This window comes from Amblyomma mixtum, chromosome 6, assembly GCF_055824585.1.
Source record: "Amblyomma mixtum isolate Tamu chromosome 6, ASM5582458v1, whole genome shotgun sequence".
Classification (NCBI taxonomy): Eukaryota; Metazoa; Arthropoda; class Arachnida; order Ixodida; family Ixodidae; genus Amblyomma; species Amblyomma mixtum.
Window position 1 is genome coordinate 87,473,395 of NC_143017.1, and position 19,939 is coordinate 87,493,333.

General features: G+C 46.3%; 1 protein-coding gene across 1 annotated transcript in view; it reads left to right on the plus strand.

Moving 5' to 3' along the window:
* Positions 1-2,915: 2,915 nt before the first annotated feature.
* Positions 2,916-19,939, plus strand: part of LOC149339611 (uncharacterized) — a 70,908-nt gene continuing 53,884 nt past the window's right edge. The window contains exon 1 of the mRNA XM_089548318.1: positions 2,916-4,193. Coding sequence (XP_089404444.1) covers positions 3,752-4,193 — 442 coding nt within the window. The 5' untranslated portion in view covers positions 2,916-3,751. The remainder of the gene's footprint in view (positions 4,194-19,939) is intronic.

The window sequence follows — 19,939 nt, forward strand, 5'->3', positions numbered from 1 at the left end:
AGCTGCATGCTTGCATGTGCTAAACACATCGTTGATCATTTTGAAACATGAAAAAAAAATGATGAAACATCATTATGAAACAATTCACTTTCGAAATACCACTTAGAAACTCAAGAATACGCACTGGTGTCATGTGGGATGCAAATTCAGCTCAAAGAGGTGGGAAAAGGTGTCGTTTCTAGACGTCCTCACGAGCGCTAACACTTGCTGTCTGAAAACAAACAAACCGAATTAATTGAATAAAATTTTTGGAAGCAGATACGAGCTCGTAGATTGATTAATACGCATTTTGAACTGTACCTCATCTTGTTCATCTGACATGTTTCGCAATTCACTAAGCAGTAAATGTCTATCTGAATTTTTTCTGTGCTCTACACTTCCAAGACAATTTCACACAATCAGGTCATTCAGGTGCGGCACCAATAACATTTCTTGTTCATGATAGTTTTCTATTATCCCTCTCTACAAGCACTACCTCAGCTAACCGCAGCGGACGTTTTGTTTATTGAGATGACAAAAAATATGCTTAGAAAACAACAGCCGGACATGTGAATGCATTGCCAGAGTGAGTAGAACGACGTTGCGGCACGTTGTGACAGCCGTGCGTGTGGTTCAAGAAGTGACCTCCGACAGTGTGCGACATTGTCTACAACGGTGGAACGTAGGACTTTGTGTTATGCTGATATTATTTCGTGCATATGTGAAGAACGCAGACTAGGCAGCCATATTATTCATTAGTATATTCATAGTCTATCCATATGAGTGCGGTTTAATGAAGGAACGGTGTCAGGCCGCGCAGGGAGGTGTCAAAGCTTTGTTGGGCATAATGGGAACTCCATTGCAATGAACAAATAAAAGAAGTTGCTGGGAGTATACTCCGAGTGTATACGCTAGTTAAGATGCCGTTAAATATCAGGAATTTTCAGTAAGTTTATCAGATAGAATTATTATCAAACATCATGCTACACAGAAAGTAACAGAACACTGATGTGTGCAACAAACTGAACGCGTTGTGTTTGCTTTAATCATATGTGGTGACCTCATGATCCCACATGCGAACCAGTTTTTTTTTTTTGAGGGGGGGGGGGGGGTGCGCATGTTAAGAAGATCGCAGACACAAACTGTCGACATGGTAAAGCCCCACCATGAACGTTGCTCGTTGTAAAAAAATACTTTACGTAATTGGGGGAGTGGATTCAAACTGCATAGAAAGACTGGACTGGTGGGGCATGACAAAAAACCAGCATATTAACGCAATAACTTCCTATTTTTAATTATACTTAGCAAGCGCAGACCAGCATCTTTTACGCCAGTTTTTTTAATTGCATAAGGACGCAGTGCATTTTTGGAAACCACCGCACGACAACTGAACTTGACTAAACTTTTTCCTTGCGTGGTCTACAGCGTTTAAAAGGCTTTTCCTTCCGTGATTATCTAGTATGTCAAACCTCTCTGTTCACACTTGTGTTTCTCAAGATTAAGAACGAAACATTTTTTTTTCAGCATTCTGATATACCGTTCTCAGGGAATAAAATGAAAGTGTATGTTTCCAGCTACCATGATGCAACATACACAACTATAAGGTCAAAATCCAAACAGCGATAGCTAAACAGAGAGCAATTAAAATAAGTATGCTTAATCTGAACGCTGCTGTACATCTGAAAAGGCATGGCGCAATTTAAGCGTACTCGTCTTGCTTCATCTTAGTGCTGCATTTCTTGTGGCAATGGAACTTTCCATGAAGTGCCGCAAATGCATGCATTATCGGTGAGCAGCTGATCACCTTCCTTAAGTATATGAGCATTAAAAAAAATTAACATGAAATGAGGTATGGAAAAAAAATCGAGACGTTCATACCTTTTGTTTCTCGGACGAGGGAAAAGAAAAACTTTTGTGCTGTTTTATGGATGCTTGAAGAAATAGGGCTCTTACTCGAACTGGTGTTTTCTTTTGTTTTTGTTTTTTCATATGAAGTCGAGAATTTGATCGAAACAAATCGATAATCATTATATGTGAGTAAGAATGTGCTTTTTTTAGGTTTTGGTGAAAACATAACGAGCTCAACGTTGCGCAGACAAAAAGTCCCCTTTCTTTCGAATCCCGAGAAGCAAGAAAAACAAATAACAGTTGCAGAGATCCCGCCTCGAATTTTCACGAAACCACCCTGCAGTCCTTCAATCCGCAATAATGAGCTCAAAATTTTCAGAGTGGAACACCATTTATGCTTTTCTCAACGCATAACTTTCACACACTCGTTTCGATACGAACGTCACTACCTGCCAAGAAGCTTCGAGAAAAGAAGGCATAATAAAACCACGAGCAGAAGCAAGTTGAAAGCTCTGAGCCAAATCAGGCTTCCTTGTGTTATAGGCACGCAGCCCTATAGAATCCCACTCGCACCTTAAACAGCTCCTGAAGGGCACCCAATCACCTGCGACTGGGATAAGAAAAGGGTAAAACAAGCTCTCCGGTACTTTTCACATTACGTGCATGTAGAAAAGGAAGCTACCGAGCGTTCGAATCCTTGGGGGCAGCGAGATGCTGATTTCGTTCATTGAGTTGTGCTCCTTTTTTTAGCCATGACGTAAGTGTGTCTCCCCCGAGAAAAGAAAGTGGGGGATACGCAGATAATGCGAGAAGCGAAGAAAAAAGGATAAGAAGAAATCCTTAGAAGAGGAAAGAAAGATGTAAGGAAGAACGAGCTGTTCACTTCGCCTAGGGGGCGCCAGTAAAGAACCAGTGACGGACAGTTGTTTGGCTGCCGGTTAAGCGGGCCCTATCGACTTAGGCAGCGACGGCAAACAAGGCTGCGGACGGGATCGACAGCAGGTAGCGGTTTGGTGTAAATCAAGCCCCGCTGGAGGCGATCAATTTGCGAGACATGAGCGCGCTCGCTCGCTCGCCGAGCGACAGACTGGCGCGCCTTTTTCGCGCTAAAGAAACGCGCGCGCAGGAGGAGCGGAGAGCGCGCCAAGCAATCGTGATGGCGCGCTCGCGCTCGCTCCCTTTCGAGCAGCAGCTGCTAACGCGATCGAACGCCGATGGCAGCGCGCCGATCATTCTCGCGCATTAGGCGCGTCAGAATAAAGACTAATGAGGCATTCAGGCGAGGTGTTGCTCTCGCCACAAACTTTCTCTCCATCCTTCCATCTTTCCTTCGTTCGTTCGCGGGGAAATGGAGACGTCATTCAAGGCGAGTGAGAGCGGGTGAAAGAGGTGGGTCGAGATCTCGCGTGCCTCGACGGAGAGGCAGGCATATACGTGCGCGCACACGCTCTCATGACGAAGAGCGCGTAATTAACGAGCGGCGCGCGCGGAAGGCAACCGAACAGCCGCGGGCAGCCTAGTGCAGGCAGCGGCAGCGGAACGGGCTGTCACGTGACCACGCGATTCCCCGCCGAGCGCTCGGGCGCGCGCGCGTGTCTGTGTGTCGCGCTTGTTTCACGTCCGGCGTGAATGGGCGGCCCATTGGCTGCCGTGGAAAGCGGGACCTGGCCGGTTTCTGCCATTGGCGTGCCTTGTTTACCCTCGCACAGCTGATGCCTGCCTGCCCGGCTGCGAGGAGGGGGCGAGGGTAGCCCGTCGCCGCGAGGGGGCGATCCCGCGAGTGCGAGCACGCTGGCGGCGGCGGCGGCGACGGCGGCGGGTTTTTTTTCATCGCGCGCGCGTGTGCGTGCGTGTGCGTGTGCCGGGGCGACCAGGACGACGACGACGAGGAACGGCGAGCCGACCGCTGCCAACATAATGAGCCATGAGCGTCAATTTTATGGACGGCCTGTTGGGGAGTGGTAGCAAGCCGCCGGACACGGCGGCGGCGACGGCCGCTCCGGTGCCGTTCCGTCCGTACCAGACGAGCCGCGCCGCGGACATGTACCCGTTCGTGCACGGCCCGCAGCCGGCGACGTCGTCGGCGTCACCGTTGGGCTACTTCGCCGCCTCGGTGGACTTGGCCAAGTCGGACGCGATGGCAGCGGCCGCGGCGGGCTACGCGGCAGCCGCGTTGGGACTGAGTCCGCACGCGGCGGCGGCCGCCGGAGGCGCGGCCTCGGCGTCGCCCACCACGGCTTCGCTGATGGCCTCGCAGCAGTTCCTGGCCGCGGCCGAGCTCGCCTACCCGCTGCCCAGGCTGGGAATGATGAGGCCCGAGGACGCACTGGCCGACGTGCCGCGCTACCCGTGGATGGCGCTCGCAGGTGAGGTGATGACCGCGGATCTGTCTCTGTCACTGAGAGTCGCCTTCCCCACACGCTGCGCGGCGCGCACGATGCCGGCGACGCCTGAGGATGTGCCCCGGGCTGCCACTGCGCCGCGCATAGGTGACAGCGTAGCAAAGGGGGACGCACTGTGGCGCGCAACGAGGCGGGGTGCGTGGAGTCCTGACCCTATAGAAGGCTTGTATCGCAACTGTATACCATGAGGTTGTCTTTGGGGCGAAAGGAACCACTACAATATGGGCCGGAACTGCTTTTGTCTGGACGCGTTAAACAATGCTGAAGGAAAAAGAAACAATGCTGTGTGAGAACAGTGGGTTTAACTGTAAACGTGAACTAAAGGCTCAGACCTCAGTCACAATTATTGCTTTGAGATTGGTGAAGGTAAGTCTGAAGAAGACAGTGTTGCTTGCAGCTGAACTGAAGTCTACTGAAGCAAGTACAGTTGAGTTCCCTATTAATGCCGCGGCCGCCGCGGTGGCTCAGTGGTTATGGCATTCGGCTGCTGACCCGAAAGTCGCTGGTACATCCCGGCCACGGTGGTCAAATTTCAATGTTAGCGAAATTCTTGAGGCCCGTAAACTGTGCGATATCAGTACACGTTAAAGAACCCCAGGTGGTTTCCGGGTCCCTTCACTACGGCGTCCCCCATAGCCTGAGTCGCTTTAGGACGTTAAACCCGATAAACCAACTATAAACCGTCTATTAATTACGCTGTCTAACCATGTTTCCTTTTTATTTGTGTAAGCATGGCACCTGTTCTATGTAACGAACTATATCTGGTCTGTTTAGTTATCATGCATGAACCTTATCTCTCTCCTGCCTGGACGTACACGTCCGGGGTATTTCTTGAACAAATATAAATAAATATACAGGGATATGAACCTCTCTTATTCTCTTAAGCAAGAAACAATGTGTTGTGACTGCAATGGGGACAAGCCGCGTCATGTAGTTCCTGATACGCATATGTCTTTGAAACTCTTCTCAGCTTATCTCTAGCCGAGACTACACATGGCCAGATTGTTTTAAAATAAACACGCATATAGGCGTTGTCTGAGGTAGGCCTAAAATGTTTTTAGTAGTTTAGCACTAATGAGGTGTTTATAGCTAAATTGCTTACGCAACTAATTTCCCAAATTTTAGTGTGTTAATTTAACCTAATCCAGGTGTAGCGACTATATCAGAAGTATTTTAGCTTTATCGAACTGATGATTAACTGTAGTACTTCAACGTATGTGTTTGATATGCTATGAATACTCCTTCTAAAAATCATCTCGCAAAGCAAAGGTTACCAAATACCGAGTGTTAAATTATTGTTTCATTAATTACACGTTGCTATTACTCTTCCCTATCTTCGCTTCACTTGAATAGCTCGAATCTAGTGTGACATAATCATCTATTTAATGTAAACTCACCTGCCATCACACGTTGCTATGATTGCCTGAGCGATACACGGCTTTGCTATCTTCTCGGTCTATGTCACGTGTTGTGCCGGCTTAGAAATTGAGTCTGTCTTTCCAGTAGTTTCCTTCAAAATCCACCAATACCAATTAAACTGAACAGGCAAGTTATACCATTTTGCTTTTTCAGCCTTTTCTGTGTTGAGCGTGCAACATGTTGCCACCATGCTAAAGGTGCCAATGTCTAGTGTTGTTCTAAGCTAAATTACGTGTGTGTATTTCACACGTTTTTTTTTTACAACTTGAGGCATATAAACAACTGGAGTCCTTAGTGCTTTGACGCACTTTCATCTGCTTAGGTCTCCTACCCTCACGCAGTGAACTAAAGTGCACGTGTCAGTAAGCATGTGCACTTCAATAATGCGTGCTGCTTGAGGTCCTGACCGCATGACAGAGGCTTTCAGGTGCATAAGGGACACTTCTTTCAGCGCTAATAACTTGATATGGCTTCATAGTAGCAAAAATTGCGCGTAAATTCCTTTTGCGATTCAATCAGCCATTACTGCAAAGCAGTAATAAAGTAAATTTATTGAGGTTAATTCGCTCCATGAACAAATGAGAGAAAGCAATTTTAATACGATGATAGCATCAAGGAAAATTTTTCTAGGGTAGCCTGAGCAGTAATCGCTTTTCTGTTCTATATATACCTGTGTACACTGTGCACAGGCTACTACTATTGGCATGCTTATCGTACTCGCTTAGTGTTTTCCTCTATTTGCTCTTTAAAGAGAACTTGATTTATTTCAGTCATGCGGTTCATAAAAGCGTATGCCACGTCATCTTGAGCTCGCTGAAGAAAAATTCCTTACTGCTAGATCGCACCATGTGCTTGTGGGACACGTGTGCGCTGAATGCATAGCTCCCTCTGGCGAAGTATGCGGGCTCAGGGGTACTCAGTGAGGTGCTCCTCATGTAGATACATGTAACTCTTGAGCAGTGAAAAGTGTTAGTTTGGAGAGCTCTTATTCGCCTTCCTTCTCTAAATGATTTTCCTAAGAATATTATGCATGCACTGAAATATCTGAACAGTGAAACCAGAAAGATGTATTAAGGGAGTAATTAGACGTTACCATCCTCCCAAGCGCAGCCATACGGCGACCGGGGAAAGGTCTATAGCTTCCACAGAAGCTTCGTAGTTGACGAAAAATTCGCCCTGGTCCGAGGTTCGAACCCCGGACCACCGCCCCACCGGAGAAGTAGCTCTACCCACTTTCCTAACCGGGACGGCTAACAGCCCTACAGATTTCTTCCTCGGCGGATTCCCTCAAACCTTGGACCAACCAGAAAGATGGAAAACTCTTTCTGGGTATAGCAAAACGTCGCCTTTAACTGTGCCCCTAATCCGAAGTTTAGTCTTGGAACTTGTTGCAGGCGCGTGGAAGAACATACCCTATAAAGAATTTAGTGCGCATCTGTTTTCCCGTTGTATCGGCATGATCAGCGGGGTTAATCAATAATTTTCACCATGCTTTATTCTACACGCACCACTTTCTTGATCTAATAGGCTCTCAACTTCCTTTTGTTGCTATTGTTTAGTTGAGGGCTGTTTTTATTCAATATGTTTAGACACACGCACCTTCCGGTCTAACACTGTGAATTAAAGAAAAAACATTATATACAACAACTATGGGACGGAAATCAGTAGACGCGCACACAAACACTAAACGTGCTCTAGGCAACTACCGTAAGCGGGGCGTGAGGGGAAGAACGCTTTGCGCATGCGCCCCACTTCCGGCCTGCAATCATTCTACGCGCGATGTCCTAAAATGCTGGCTGTATACCAACGTTACCTACTAGCTCATAATTTACGATCCCTTTGTCTCAGCGATTACCGCGTATTCCGGGACTCATTTCGTAAAAAAACAAAAACGAAATTAGCTCTAATCGTTCTCATTGTTTGAATTGGCCGCCTGTTTCTCACTATAAACCGCTAGAAAATGTCGGTTGTATTGCTCTAAAGGCCCTTTGCGGGGGTTTTATTTTTACGGCCCTCTAATGTGGCACCGAGAGGCGTTGGAACGAAATAATTGTGCCCGTAACTTGATACACTTTGAAACCTTTGGTTTCTTCTTGGGCGTAATTAGAATTTTTGACCCAGCAATTAACGGGAATGCATTTGAATACTCGTGGCTAGAACAAAGCAAGTTCCTTTGGCGAATAAATGACGCTGTAGTCTGGTTTAATAAACTCTGCGTGTCCCCTTTCCTTTTTTCCTGCTTTATGTGGCAGTAATGGAGCGAAACAATCGCGCTCCGTTTACTGTCAGCGATCCCATCTTTCAGGTCTCTGCCTGGCAACCCGCAGCGGAACTGTCGTACTTTTTTGGTCGAGCTTAAATGACAAAGAAGAAAAATGTGTCCAATAGCTGGCTGCCAGTAATATATTGAATTGAGTGCATAGTGACACTTGATGCCTTATCTGATCGTGACGGCGTTGCGAGGAATGCAGAACACGAGCACATTTTCTGCTTCTCCTCTTGTTGCGCCGAATACTTTGTATTTGGCGCTTCTGCTAAAACGCATACAAGGAGGGCAGTGACCCCTCATGACTTATCGTTTTTTGCCATCGACATGGCTCCACGAACGAGCCCTATACACAGGGAACGATCAATGAACTCGGGTCGGGTTTGTGGGAGTCGAATACCACAGCATCACATTTGACGTAGAAGTTTCAGTTAAGCTGTTTGTCAGTTCGGATACTCCCAAATGTAGACGCAAAGACTAAGCGGCAGTTAATTTAGGTGGGCGTTTCGCGCAGCCCGAGTGTTTTGACGGCGCGCATGAGTCAGTGCCCAGACAGCGCTTTAATCATGCCTGCCTTCGTTTAATTCCACTGCCATCCTCTCCAGCCGAGTTGGTTACAATAACCCACGAAATGAGGCTCTACAAAGACAGAAAATCAGCCTTCTTGTCTGCATCGCCGGGCATAACTTATTTCTTTTTGTATGATAGCAGAGGTAAAATTTGCCGGCACACTTGTTCACGAACCGCTCGTGGCTCGTTCGATGCAAACGTTCCCATCATGGGACGTAGTTGGGTTCCGAGCCGTCAGTTATGCAGGCTTTAATGGGATGCTGCTTTTTCTTTCATTTACTATATTTTAAAGCCTCTCCCTCCCAAATGTCTCTGTGTGCGCGTGCGTGCCCGCAAGTTAAGAATTAAATGAATTTGTACTTAGCAAAGTTAACAATAATACCGTCACGTACCTCTAATAGCGATATTGCTTGCTCTAGCCCGAGCCATTTGCTTAGCAGCAAGAAAGAGCCCGGAAGCATGAAGCCTTCGTAGTGTATCTCCGTTTCTCAAAGTATTTTGTTCACGTGGTAACCCCCGCATTACAACACATGGTGACTGAACGAACATCCTCTTAAAAGTAGCAAAGGCTTGTATCCTACTGTTTACACGCTGTCAGTGTCTTTAAGGCGTTCGGATATGGCACACAGTTGCATGGATGTGAACATATAGCGCAGTAAATACTTTTTCCGGGCTCCGGGCAAGCACCGTTAGAGTGCTACTTTCTGTCGTTACTATACAATGGCGAGATTCAAGCTATGAAACATCAGTCGCAACAAGGATAAAAAAAAGTGCCGGTCGGTTTGCGTACTTAGGCCAAGTGCGAATGAGGCGCGCAAGCACTTAGATTTTCACTTTGGTCCCGGTGTTCGAATTGCGATAATGGGTTAATGCCCATATATGCGGAATAAGTCATTTTCTACTTTACATTCATAGATCCCAGAGAATCCTCATGCCACTCCTGGAGCAGTGGTGCAGCGGTTAAACAATGTGCCACTGCCCTACGTTGGCAGCCCCTGCCATCGGTTGGGCCTGTAAAACTCAGGTTGCTTTTCCTGACCAGTCTCTCGTGACCAGTCATTAATTTGGTTTATGGTTTATGAGGGTTTAAAGTCCCAAAGCGACTCAGGCTATGAGGAACGCCGTAGTGGAGGGCTCCGGAAATTTCGACCACATGGGGGTTCTTTAACGTGCACTGACAACGGACAGTACACGGGCCTCTAGAGTTATGGCTCCATCGAAATTCATAAGCCGCGGCCGGGATCGAACCCGCGTCTTTTGGGTCAGCAGCCGAGTGCCACAACCACTGAGCCACCGCGCCGGCTTGATCAATAATTGCGCTACCACGGTGGGCAGATTGTCATGACAGTTCAGGAAGGTTGCCTAGGGTGGGCAACCTTCCCAGGTGTGTACTCGCACACAAACATCTGGGAGCGTTGCCCACAACCCGGTAAGCAGACTGCCACCAAACAAGCTTCAGATAAGAAAGTATACAACGGCTAAATGCGAGGAATAGCCACTATATAAGTGCTAACGCACTCAATAACGTCCCTCATAGCCTGAATTGCTTTGGGACGTTAGACCCCAGTAAACCAGTAAAAAAAACTAAAGAACGGTGCCTTCCTCTCTGGGGTAATTGGTCGCTCAAAGTTTCATTGGCTTTATTCGTTCGTGCAAACACTGCAGCGCCTGCGATTGCACTGCCTGGTTGGAAAGAACTTAGCAACATGTTTTCGTACCTGCATCCCCTTGCACCGGCTTCATACGGCAGCTGAAAACATTCTCCGAGGGAAGCTTTTGAAAGCAGTTGACATAGTAGAAAGTAAACTGAGATTTTCCCTTTACGTGCTAGGCGCAGAATTCCTGGGCGTACGAAGATACTCAACGACAAATTTACCTCAAGCTAATGATGTAATAGTTCGCTTTGGTGTTCAAAGAAAATGCACTAGATGCAAGTGAACATGCCGCCCAAGTGCGAATTTTGGGACTTTTATCTCTGTTTTATACGAAACAAGAAAAGGAAGTTAAAGAACGTGCCTTTCGTCACCTGTCATCGAAATTTAGAAGTCACCGCTGAAGATGCTCACGAGCTTCCTTTGTAGAAATGCATGGTTATCCTTATGTCATTGTGATTTATATCGCAAAAAGCAGAAATATGCCTCGCTATAAACATGTTCGAGAGAGCAGTGGTATTTTATCCCATAAGGTTTCCACATTTCCGGGAACATCGCGCCACCTACATCACCGAGGCGCCATCATTAGTGTGCTACATTGAATATCTGGGGTTTGCAGTGACGCAGCAGCGGTTATGATCCGTACGATGAGGTGAAGAGTAGCAACGTACAGAGGTATGCAAAACATCGGTGTCTTGAGTACTCTCAGATTAATCGTTGTTTTATTTATTTGGAAATACTGCAGAGTCGGCTGACTCCAAGCAGGAGTGGACAAAAAAAAACAAATACAAGAATCAAGAATACAAGAATACACGAATACAAGAATACAAGAATACAAGAATACAAGTACAACTTCACCCCCGCATTTTCAGGTTTTTAACGAACTCTTGCGCACTGGGACTGTCGACAATATTCCTTGGTAATTTATTCCAAGCGCGTATGGTTCTCGGAAAAAATGAATACTTAAAGGTATCGTTTAGGGGGCTATATTCACTAATCATTTTCCCGTTATCAAAACGCGTGTCCTTTCTGGCTTGCGAAATGATCGGCTAACAGCGTATGTTGCGCAGGAGATGCGGTGCAAACACTAAAACTTCAGAAATCCCTACTGAAACTTTCCATATGACAAGTTTCATAACTATATACATTTCCATAAGAAATTTTAAGGAGTCACTATGGGACTGTATGGAAGCCCGTTTGTAAACTTACGGGCTCCATATCACGTCATGTACACTGTACGGAAATGGAATGAAAATTATACAAGACGCTTATGGTCCGTGTACAGAGAAGATATGGATTTCGGCATATTTTTCCATACGTTATGGACTCCATATTCCCATAATTCCAAACGAGTGGCTCATATCGAACGTTTCAATAGGGATAGTGAAATAGCAGAACACCGATGGTTTCTCCACCTCAGTGTAACACATGACAGTTACACACTAAAGATTTATGAAATATGGTCTTGTTGAACGGCGTGGCCAGAAGTGAACACCAGAAGTGAGAGCAATATTTCTAGAACTTGGGAACACTTCGCGTAGCTGTTTAAGATGTCGAGCCCTTAATTCCAACTGCCAATCTCTTCTGAGCTGTCAGTGCTTTCCCCTTAATCCGCGATTCCCAAACTATTGCTTTTGGTTCAAGACATGCACAGATGTGTATAGCCCAGTAACGTTATGCGTATCACGCGTTTAAGCGCCCACAAACGAATGGGTGTCGACTGCATTTCGTTTGGGGTGCGTCTAGCATCGTAATGTTACTTTGACGCCAGTGCTTAAATTTATAAGCGCATTAACGAGAAGCGCATGCAGCTGAGGCGAGCCTTTACGACTCCATTCGTGACTCCATTTCATTTCGCGGATAACTATCCTCCGCGTAATGAGGAAATTCGCAGTTCACGCCACGCCTCGACGCGAACGTGAAGGCGGAAAATAAAACCTCGTCTCGGCGGTAAATGGCGGTTTTCCCATTAAGAGCACTTAAGCAGCCGCTGGGTTCGCAAACATGACGAGTTTGATCGGTGACGATATCACGTCGGCGCTCGACTCCGCGCAGATATCTTCGTAATAATAAGTGGGCTGTTTGGAAAGGACGCCAATGCGCTGCGCGCAGGGCAATCAAACGGCGTAAATGCAGCGAAGAAGGCGGTGTGCGTCGTATCTTTCTCGAGGACTTTCGCACTCGTTATTAATTGCTTTTCAGCACTATCCTTCGGACTTTAGATAGTGCGGTTTGAACGGGATCTGATTGGACTCTTGAGCAGCTCGATGGGAAGAAGTTAAGTAATATAGTTGGTTTGTGAAGATAGAATTTAGTATCGTAACTAGATTTAAATTTACGCGTGCAAAAGCAACCAACGATATTGTTTTATGTAGGGAGCAGTGAATATGAAACTATGCATGATAGTATCGTTCAGCACAGTATAAATCAGGGAGGCAATGCAGTCTGATTCAAAACACAGCGAAGCACAAAACAGTGATGAATTTATTTCAGAAAACAAAGGAATAAAAGAAGAATGACAGAAAAAATCAGTAGCGTTGGAGTTGTAGCTGCATAAACTCAGTCAGCAGGACCTTGGATGTCGATGTAATAAAAAAATATGCAGCCTTATTCCTTTTTTTTTTTACTCGAGAAGACACGACATATAAAGAAAGTGCAGCTCTGGTTAGGTGCTCATTTCGCTTCCATTTTAGATCTGCAAGGTTCCTTGCACAAAATTGACAAGCAAAATTCTTCCCCCTTTGTTGAAAAACAGAAGGGGGAAAAATTGTGTTTGTGAACTGTGTACGTAGAATTTAGCCTGCTTAAGATGGCTAACGAAATGAGTACTGACTATGAAGTCCACTCACCGCATGAACACATATTTTTGGCCAAATCCCCTTTTTGTCCAATCTCTCCCCCTCAGTTGATTAATTTAGCTGAAACAAAACGAAACGAAAGAAGCGAAAGCATGTTTGTTTTTGTCGTTTCCTATGGCGAGCACTTCATATACAGTAGCCTCATTTTGTTACAGGTGGTTCTAAACACTCTAATTGCTCTTTTTAATCACTCTGGGTTCAATGTTTGCAAATCGTGCGGAGTGACTAACGCTATGCATGCCGTGCCGAATAAGAAAGTAGCGTGCAACTTCAATTTTCCAAAACAATTTGCCTTTCTTCAGATATCCGAACATCCTCATCACGTGGACCTTCCATATTTATTGGCAATTGCACACCACTAGAAACAAGCCAAGAACATGAAGCCAACACACATACAGCTCTTGTGGGCTTAACTTTAAACGTGCTATAGCACGTGTCGTCATTATATTTTGACCATTGCGACCACTTCACTGCGTACAGATTCGCAAAGATATACAGAAATTCTACACTGTGTGTGTGAATCCGAAATTTCGTGCTATCTTGTGTCCTTACGCCCCGTGTATTGTCATATACTTGTGATACGAGGTTAGGTTTTTAGTCACTGAGTACTGAAGACCTAACTGCCTTAATGCCATCATTTTCGGAACAAAAGCCACAAGGCCAAGTATAATACATTTAGGTGTAATCAATCAATCAATCAATCAATCAACCAATCAATCAATCAATCAAGAGTTTTTATTTTGCACAAGCTAAAAAGGGGCTGGGAGATACAGTTTGAGGAGGCTCCAACATCCGTGATAACAAACTATGCCTTTTGAAAACTAAATGCATTCTATGTCATGCGAACAACGTGAAAGGAGACATTTTCCACGCGGGCATTGCAACAAATCGTTGCTGCATTGATGTGGTAGTTTCTTGCACGGGTGCAACCTGTGAGGCAGTGGTAAAGTTTCATTTCACAAGTCGCTCTCTAACTTTTCATGAGTGCGGATGACAGGAAGTGCACGTCTAGACACTGAATATAATTTATGTGCATTAAGCATTGAACCGTCCCTTGACTTCAGATACGAAAAATAACTTGATCGATGCTTGAGTCTGGAGATCGCTTAGTGGCAGACGAATTCCAAGTAGCTCCTTTGGTCGGAATATATAAAACACAGTCCCATTGAGTTTACACTCTAGCACCAATAAAAAAAACCTTAATGTCTTTAATTCTGAACGTTTGGCACCGTTCTTACACTATATATCCTTACTATCTTAACACCCCCTGGCGCCACAAGCTTGTGAATGTTTTTTACTGTACAGGTCTCCAGGATGGACGCGTTTTCATGTTCAGAATGACTGCTGTGGCTGATCGCTACAGCTGACGCTTTTTTTTTCTTCTGCCCAACAGTTTACCAGTGAGGATAGCGGGCACGAATTATAGGCATCAATATCTTCTTTCGCCTGTTCTTTGGGCAGTAGCTCTTGAGTTAGAAGCCGAAAGCTTGGATCTGTATGTAGCTGTTGCGTCACTATATATATGTCGAACTGCTCAAGAGCACTACCGTGAAAGGTATACCTCTCATGTCTTTCTTTCCGTGAACTTTTCGAAAGCTCGTGTATTTTTTTTAAAACTGCTGTCACTCGTTTGTGCTTGTGATGCAAAAAGCTACGCAACGTAGTATATTAACCAAGAAATCGTAGAATGCGCCACAGCTATAAGCGTCTAGGGCTGCGATTTATGCGCACAATGCCTTTACCGATAAACACTGGGCACTATTTGGAATTCCTGATACTCCGAGTTTTTTTTTTAGCAGAATATCTCTATATCGTCGTGCAAAAGAAAAGGAGACGCTGTTTGTGTCCATACCTTTTGTGTTGACCTCCCCTTTTAAACTGTCCGGTAGGGAACGTAACAAGTGCAGAAGACAAAGCTTCTCTATTTGTAATAAGCAATGAACAAAACTAAAAAGAAATGAATGCAATGACTGCTATGATCAAAATAAAAAAAGAAGACAAACAGAGGGTAGTCGTCGTGTTCTCGAATCTCCCGCTGCACTGCGTATAGGTGCACAAAGGTTCATTTCAGGCCGCTCGCTCGCAATATCGCGCGGACCGCCCGTTGGGACCTCATTTACCGCGCCGTTTCGTAGGGAATGGCTGGCGCATGATTCTTTTCTGTATCCTCGTTCTTTTTTTCTTCATTTTGTCGCACCGCGCACATCGTCCCCGCTGAGTCTAGCGTCAGACACCGTGGCCTGAAACGTCACGGACCGCCACCGCGTGTTTCTCACACCCTCTTCACAAGCCGCCAACCTCGGACGCCCCCTCTCCCTCGTTCGTCCTTGCAGCCACCGCCACTCGCTGTAGGTGCTCAGTCTAGAGCGAGAGAGAAAGAGAGGCGTTCGGCGTTTTCAAGTGACTCATTACGGGCGCACTATACTAATACGCAGAAAGACAAACGTCTACACGCCGCGCCCCCCTCTGCTTTCCCGATACTGGGTTTGTCTTTTATTCAAGCGTCGCTGCGTAGTCTAACCTATGCTCTGCTGCTATGGCCTGCAGCCACTTGGGAACACCTTTAGCCTTTTTTTCCGCGGGATTTATGCCCGTTCGGCGCGTCAGGCTGACTGAAGAACGAGGAACGCTCGGAAGCTGTACGTCATAAATCACGCGCGACTTAAACCTACCCCCTCCGCCCCCCACCCCAACGCCCCCTCCCGGGTGCCCTCGCGCTCGCAAGACACCTTCTTTATTCTTACATTTTGTTTTTCTTAACGGCGACCTTGAAATTCCTGGCCACGCCGTTCTCTCTGCTATACTCTGTAGTCAAGCCGTGTGCAGCCCTGGAGGCCGCATGCCGCGAAACAACCTCGAACTCTTTTGTCCCACGACGCCGTTTCGGGAACGAACGGCGCACCGTGGTCGTGTACGTCGCGTGTATGTGCGTGTGCACGCGGACGCCAGCAGAGCAGTGCGTCCCGCCATCTATGCGTGCTCCGTGGACCGAACGATGCCGAATGCAGTGAAACCATTGTCTCCTTTAGCCAAGCGGGGGCTTGTTTTATGCCTGCAGCTACACCTCCTCGCCTCCTCCCCCACCCGCTGTTTTTTTTTTCTTTTTTTGCGCCATATCAATTCCAGTCAGTACACGCGCTAAACCGGCCGCAACGTGCACGCAACGTGAAGAAGCCGACCGTTGCTCGACGCTGCTACCGTTTAGTCCACGCCGAGAAGGAGAAAGGATAACAAGAAGCTTTTTTTGATGGCCGCACTTTATGGGCTTTTTGTTTCGTGCACGCTAGGCCGGTTTCGTGCGAGCTGCGTTCTTGTTGCTGCCTGTGGGAGGCTGAAAGCCAGAACGACATTCTCGATATATGTACACATATACTCTGTGTATGTATACACATACTGATATATATCGATAAGGTGTCGTTGCGGCAAACTGACGTCCTGACTGAGATTCTCTTTTTTCCTGGCTGTCATTTGGTCCTGATTTTGTTTTATGTATAGGCCGTGACGTGCAGAGCCCGTGATTTCGATTTGATTTACGATTTGAATTCTACAACCCGCCTATTTTTTATTTATTTATATTAAACAGCGTCAGCTTAATGTAAGGCGCTGGTGCTTGCTGCCACTGATTGTGTCGCGTAGCTCTTTTATTCTGTCGCTTTGCTTAGTTCCGGTATAGTCTCGTTTAATTTGTCCCTATTCGAGGCTTAAAAGTGTTCCCATTGTTGGATGGAGCGTATACCGGTGTTGTCACGAGCGGTATTTACGATTCGAGATAAGCCAGCAGCGCACACGGTATGAACACAAGTAGATCCGAAATTTTATGATCGCACTGTACAACGCTTTCGGGATCTACAGGTGTCTGTACTTTCGCAAAAATGCCTTTCTGCGAGGCATCCAAGGAAATTCTTTTTTTTTGTGTGTGTTTTTCCCCTCTCTTGTTTCTTTTTCTAGTTTTCCTTTTCGTTATTGGCTGAATGCAAACAAGTCTGGTTTGTTCGTGTTCTGTTATTACCCGGGAATCGTTTCACAGCGTTTCGCGGAGTTGGGGCTTCGCTGTACAGGGGCGACTGGAATGCGCCCCGAAAGCAACTCGGGCATGACGGCTAAGAGCTCCGCGCTTGTCGTTACCTGTGCTGTGCTTCGGGTGCGGCCATTAGAGCAGCTGTATACCGGGGCGCAAAACGACCTGACAAGTGCGAGACAAAAAAGTGCTTGCGCAGAGACGCATCGAGCAGGTATAAATTTTCCCGAACAATGGCAGCCATTCGATAGCAGCAGTGGTCGTTCGCACGATTTCCTGATTGGAAAGTTAATTACCCGAGACGATCGATATATCCTACTTCCTCTACCACCACCTGGAAGCATCGAAGTGAAAAATTTTTGTGCCGCGTACAAGCTGTCTACAGCGGGACATCACTATTATTGAAAAACCACACGCATGCGTCGGCTTCACTGTAGCTCACCGAGTTGCCTGTTGGGCATCCTGATTTCTGAGTTTGTGTGGGTTTGTTGGGTGTCGGTGTTAGTGTTTCCTTCTCTAAGCTGCTATCGAAGTGACTAGGCCTAACGTAGGCTTAGCTGGAATGTGCCAGACCTATAGTAATCAGACATAGTTTCCGTTAAATCCATTCCAAGGCAACACATTCAGTTACTCAGTTGGACACAAATTCCTACTCAAGCAAACGCGCACCCGCCTGAGATTACTTTTATGCTCTGAGTGTATTAGCAGAGGGTCAATGGAAGGCTTTGCCGGCCTAACTCATTTCTGTCTTGAATGTATGCGTCCCTTCACCACTTTGCTCGCTCAGGCATGGAACACAAGGTAAGGGAGTCTCCCTTGATTTCAAGCTTAATTATCAATACAATGGGAATTTCCATGGGCTTAATAGCAACCACAAAACACCTCCTAAGGAAGCTCGCCGAAGCTATTAGCACTTTTTATATCCTTCTAACGACACTCACAATTTTACCCACTGAAATCCTTAAGCCGCCGCGGTGGCTAAGTGGTTATGGTGCTCGGCTGCTGGCCCGAAAGACGCGGGTTCGATCCCGGCCGCGGCGGCTGGAATTTCTTTGGAGGAGAAATTCTCGAGGCCCGTGTACTGTGCGATGTCAGTGCACGTTAAAGAACCCCAGGTGGTCGAAATTTCCGGAGCCCTCCACTACGGCGTCTCTCATAGCCTTAGTCGCTTTGGGACGTTAAACCCCATAAACCAACCAACCTTAAATTGCATTACCAGAAATTCTGAACAAGTGAACTTTTCAGCGGCAAATAGTTTATGAACGCAGTTTTGTCATACATCGTAAGATGTCACTATAACAATTAGTATATCCGCAGATCTTCGCTCGGCACGCTTGCATTTTTTACCCATTCACGTTCTTGCTATAGTGAAAAACGCTACGTCTTGGTTTTCTGTGGCATTCTTAACTATTCGACGCGAGCGGTGTTCAAACTTTAAAAGAAGGATTTTGCTATGCATCGGAAGATTGGGCCATTACCTTAAATATTTCCATAGCAATACCTAAGAATATTGCAATATTCAAAATTGATATCCAATATTCCTGGACTTGGTGACTGCAGTGGCTTTTCCACTAACATTTGTATTCGGCATCTTTGTATGCCTGATGAAATTTGGCGGTTGGCTCTTTTTATACACAACAGATGTGACTACCGCTTAACGCCCTGCTAATCTGAAACAAAAAGAAGGAAACTGGCGTCTATGCTTACGTTTTTATATCTATATCTGTTCTGGTACAAGAAATAAATATCGTCTTAGCCGTATATTTTCCGTTGGGTGTTGATTGTTTTTTTCTTCTGTTTCCGAAATTTACCTCTCGAATTCGAGCATTCTTCACTTACACCCAAACAAGAAGAAAATTTAGTAAAAGAAGCAGCATTGTATAGCTCAATTTTAATCTCGTCTTACAACCAGCTTTATAGTCAGGGGCCAAGCGCTCGTGTACCAGGTATCTGCTATGTTTTCTTAGCTTTTTTTTTAATGGTTGGGATGGCTTATCGAAACATTACCTATAGGCATGCGACGGAGGTCATTCCAGACACACTGTATACCCTCCCTTCTTGCTTTGCATAGGTTCGACAGTAGCTGCTACGGAGCATCTATACGCCCTCTGGACATTCGTGCACGGTTCGAACTTCGTGCAGCCTATATCTGCTCTCCGCCATCGACTCGTAATCCCGCGTAAAGCAGGACGCGTCTGAGTGTCTGTATAGCCGTGCCAGGCCGCCTATACATACACAGCCGCACAATGCCTCGCATGACTGCATGTATACATTCCGTGCTCGCGGGTGCTACTGAAACAGTTGCGCGGCGACACATAATCCAACCCCCCCCCCCCCCCCTTCCCTTCATCCTCTCCACCCTTGTTCTCGAGCGCAGCACAGTCTACACTTGCACAAAACTATACGCGTTGGGGAACTCCCAACCTCCTCTATACGGCTGCTCAAGGAATTATTCTGCGGCCCGAGATTCCAGCCCCAGATTAAAAGCGAAAAATAAAACGGATAAAAAAATGCAGCTATAGCAACTGCGATTCTCCAAAGCCACCCCATTTCAGTGTGCGTAAAGCGTGCCTTTTCTACTTGTCTTTATTCCGAGTAGATTCCCGCTTTTAGCATTTATTTCCTTCTATAATCCGACTGGCATGTATACGTGAGCTCCCTTATTTCGGCGACTAATCTCCGTCTATTTATTGGGAACCGCAGATACGTATATACCTGCTTCTTTATGGCTTTCGCGATTGCCGATGCCTCGCGGCTAGAAGTCAATAGCGTATATACTCCCCTCTTTTCCAAAGTTTTCGCGCGTCGAACGTCTTCTTGCCAGCCGAAGGCAGTTTGCAATTCGCTTCTGTCTCTAGCAGGGAGTGCTCGAGTCTTCGTCTCCGGGAGTATATATAAATTCGGGGAGTAGCGGCAACGGCAGCGTA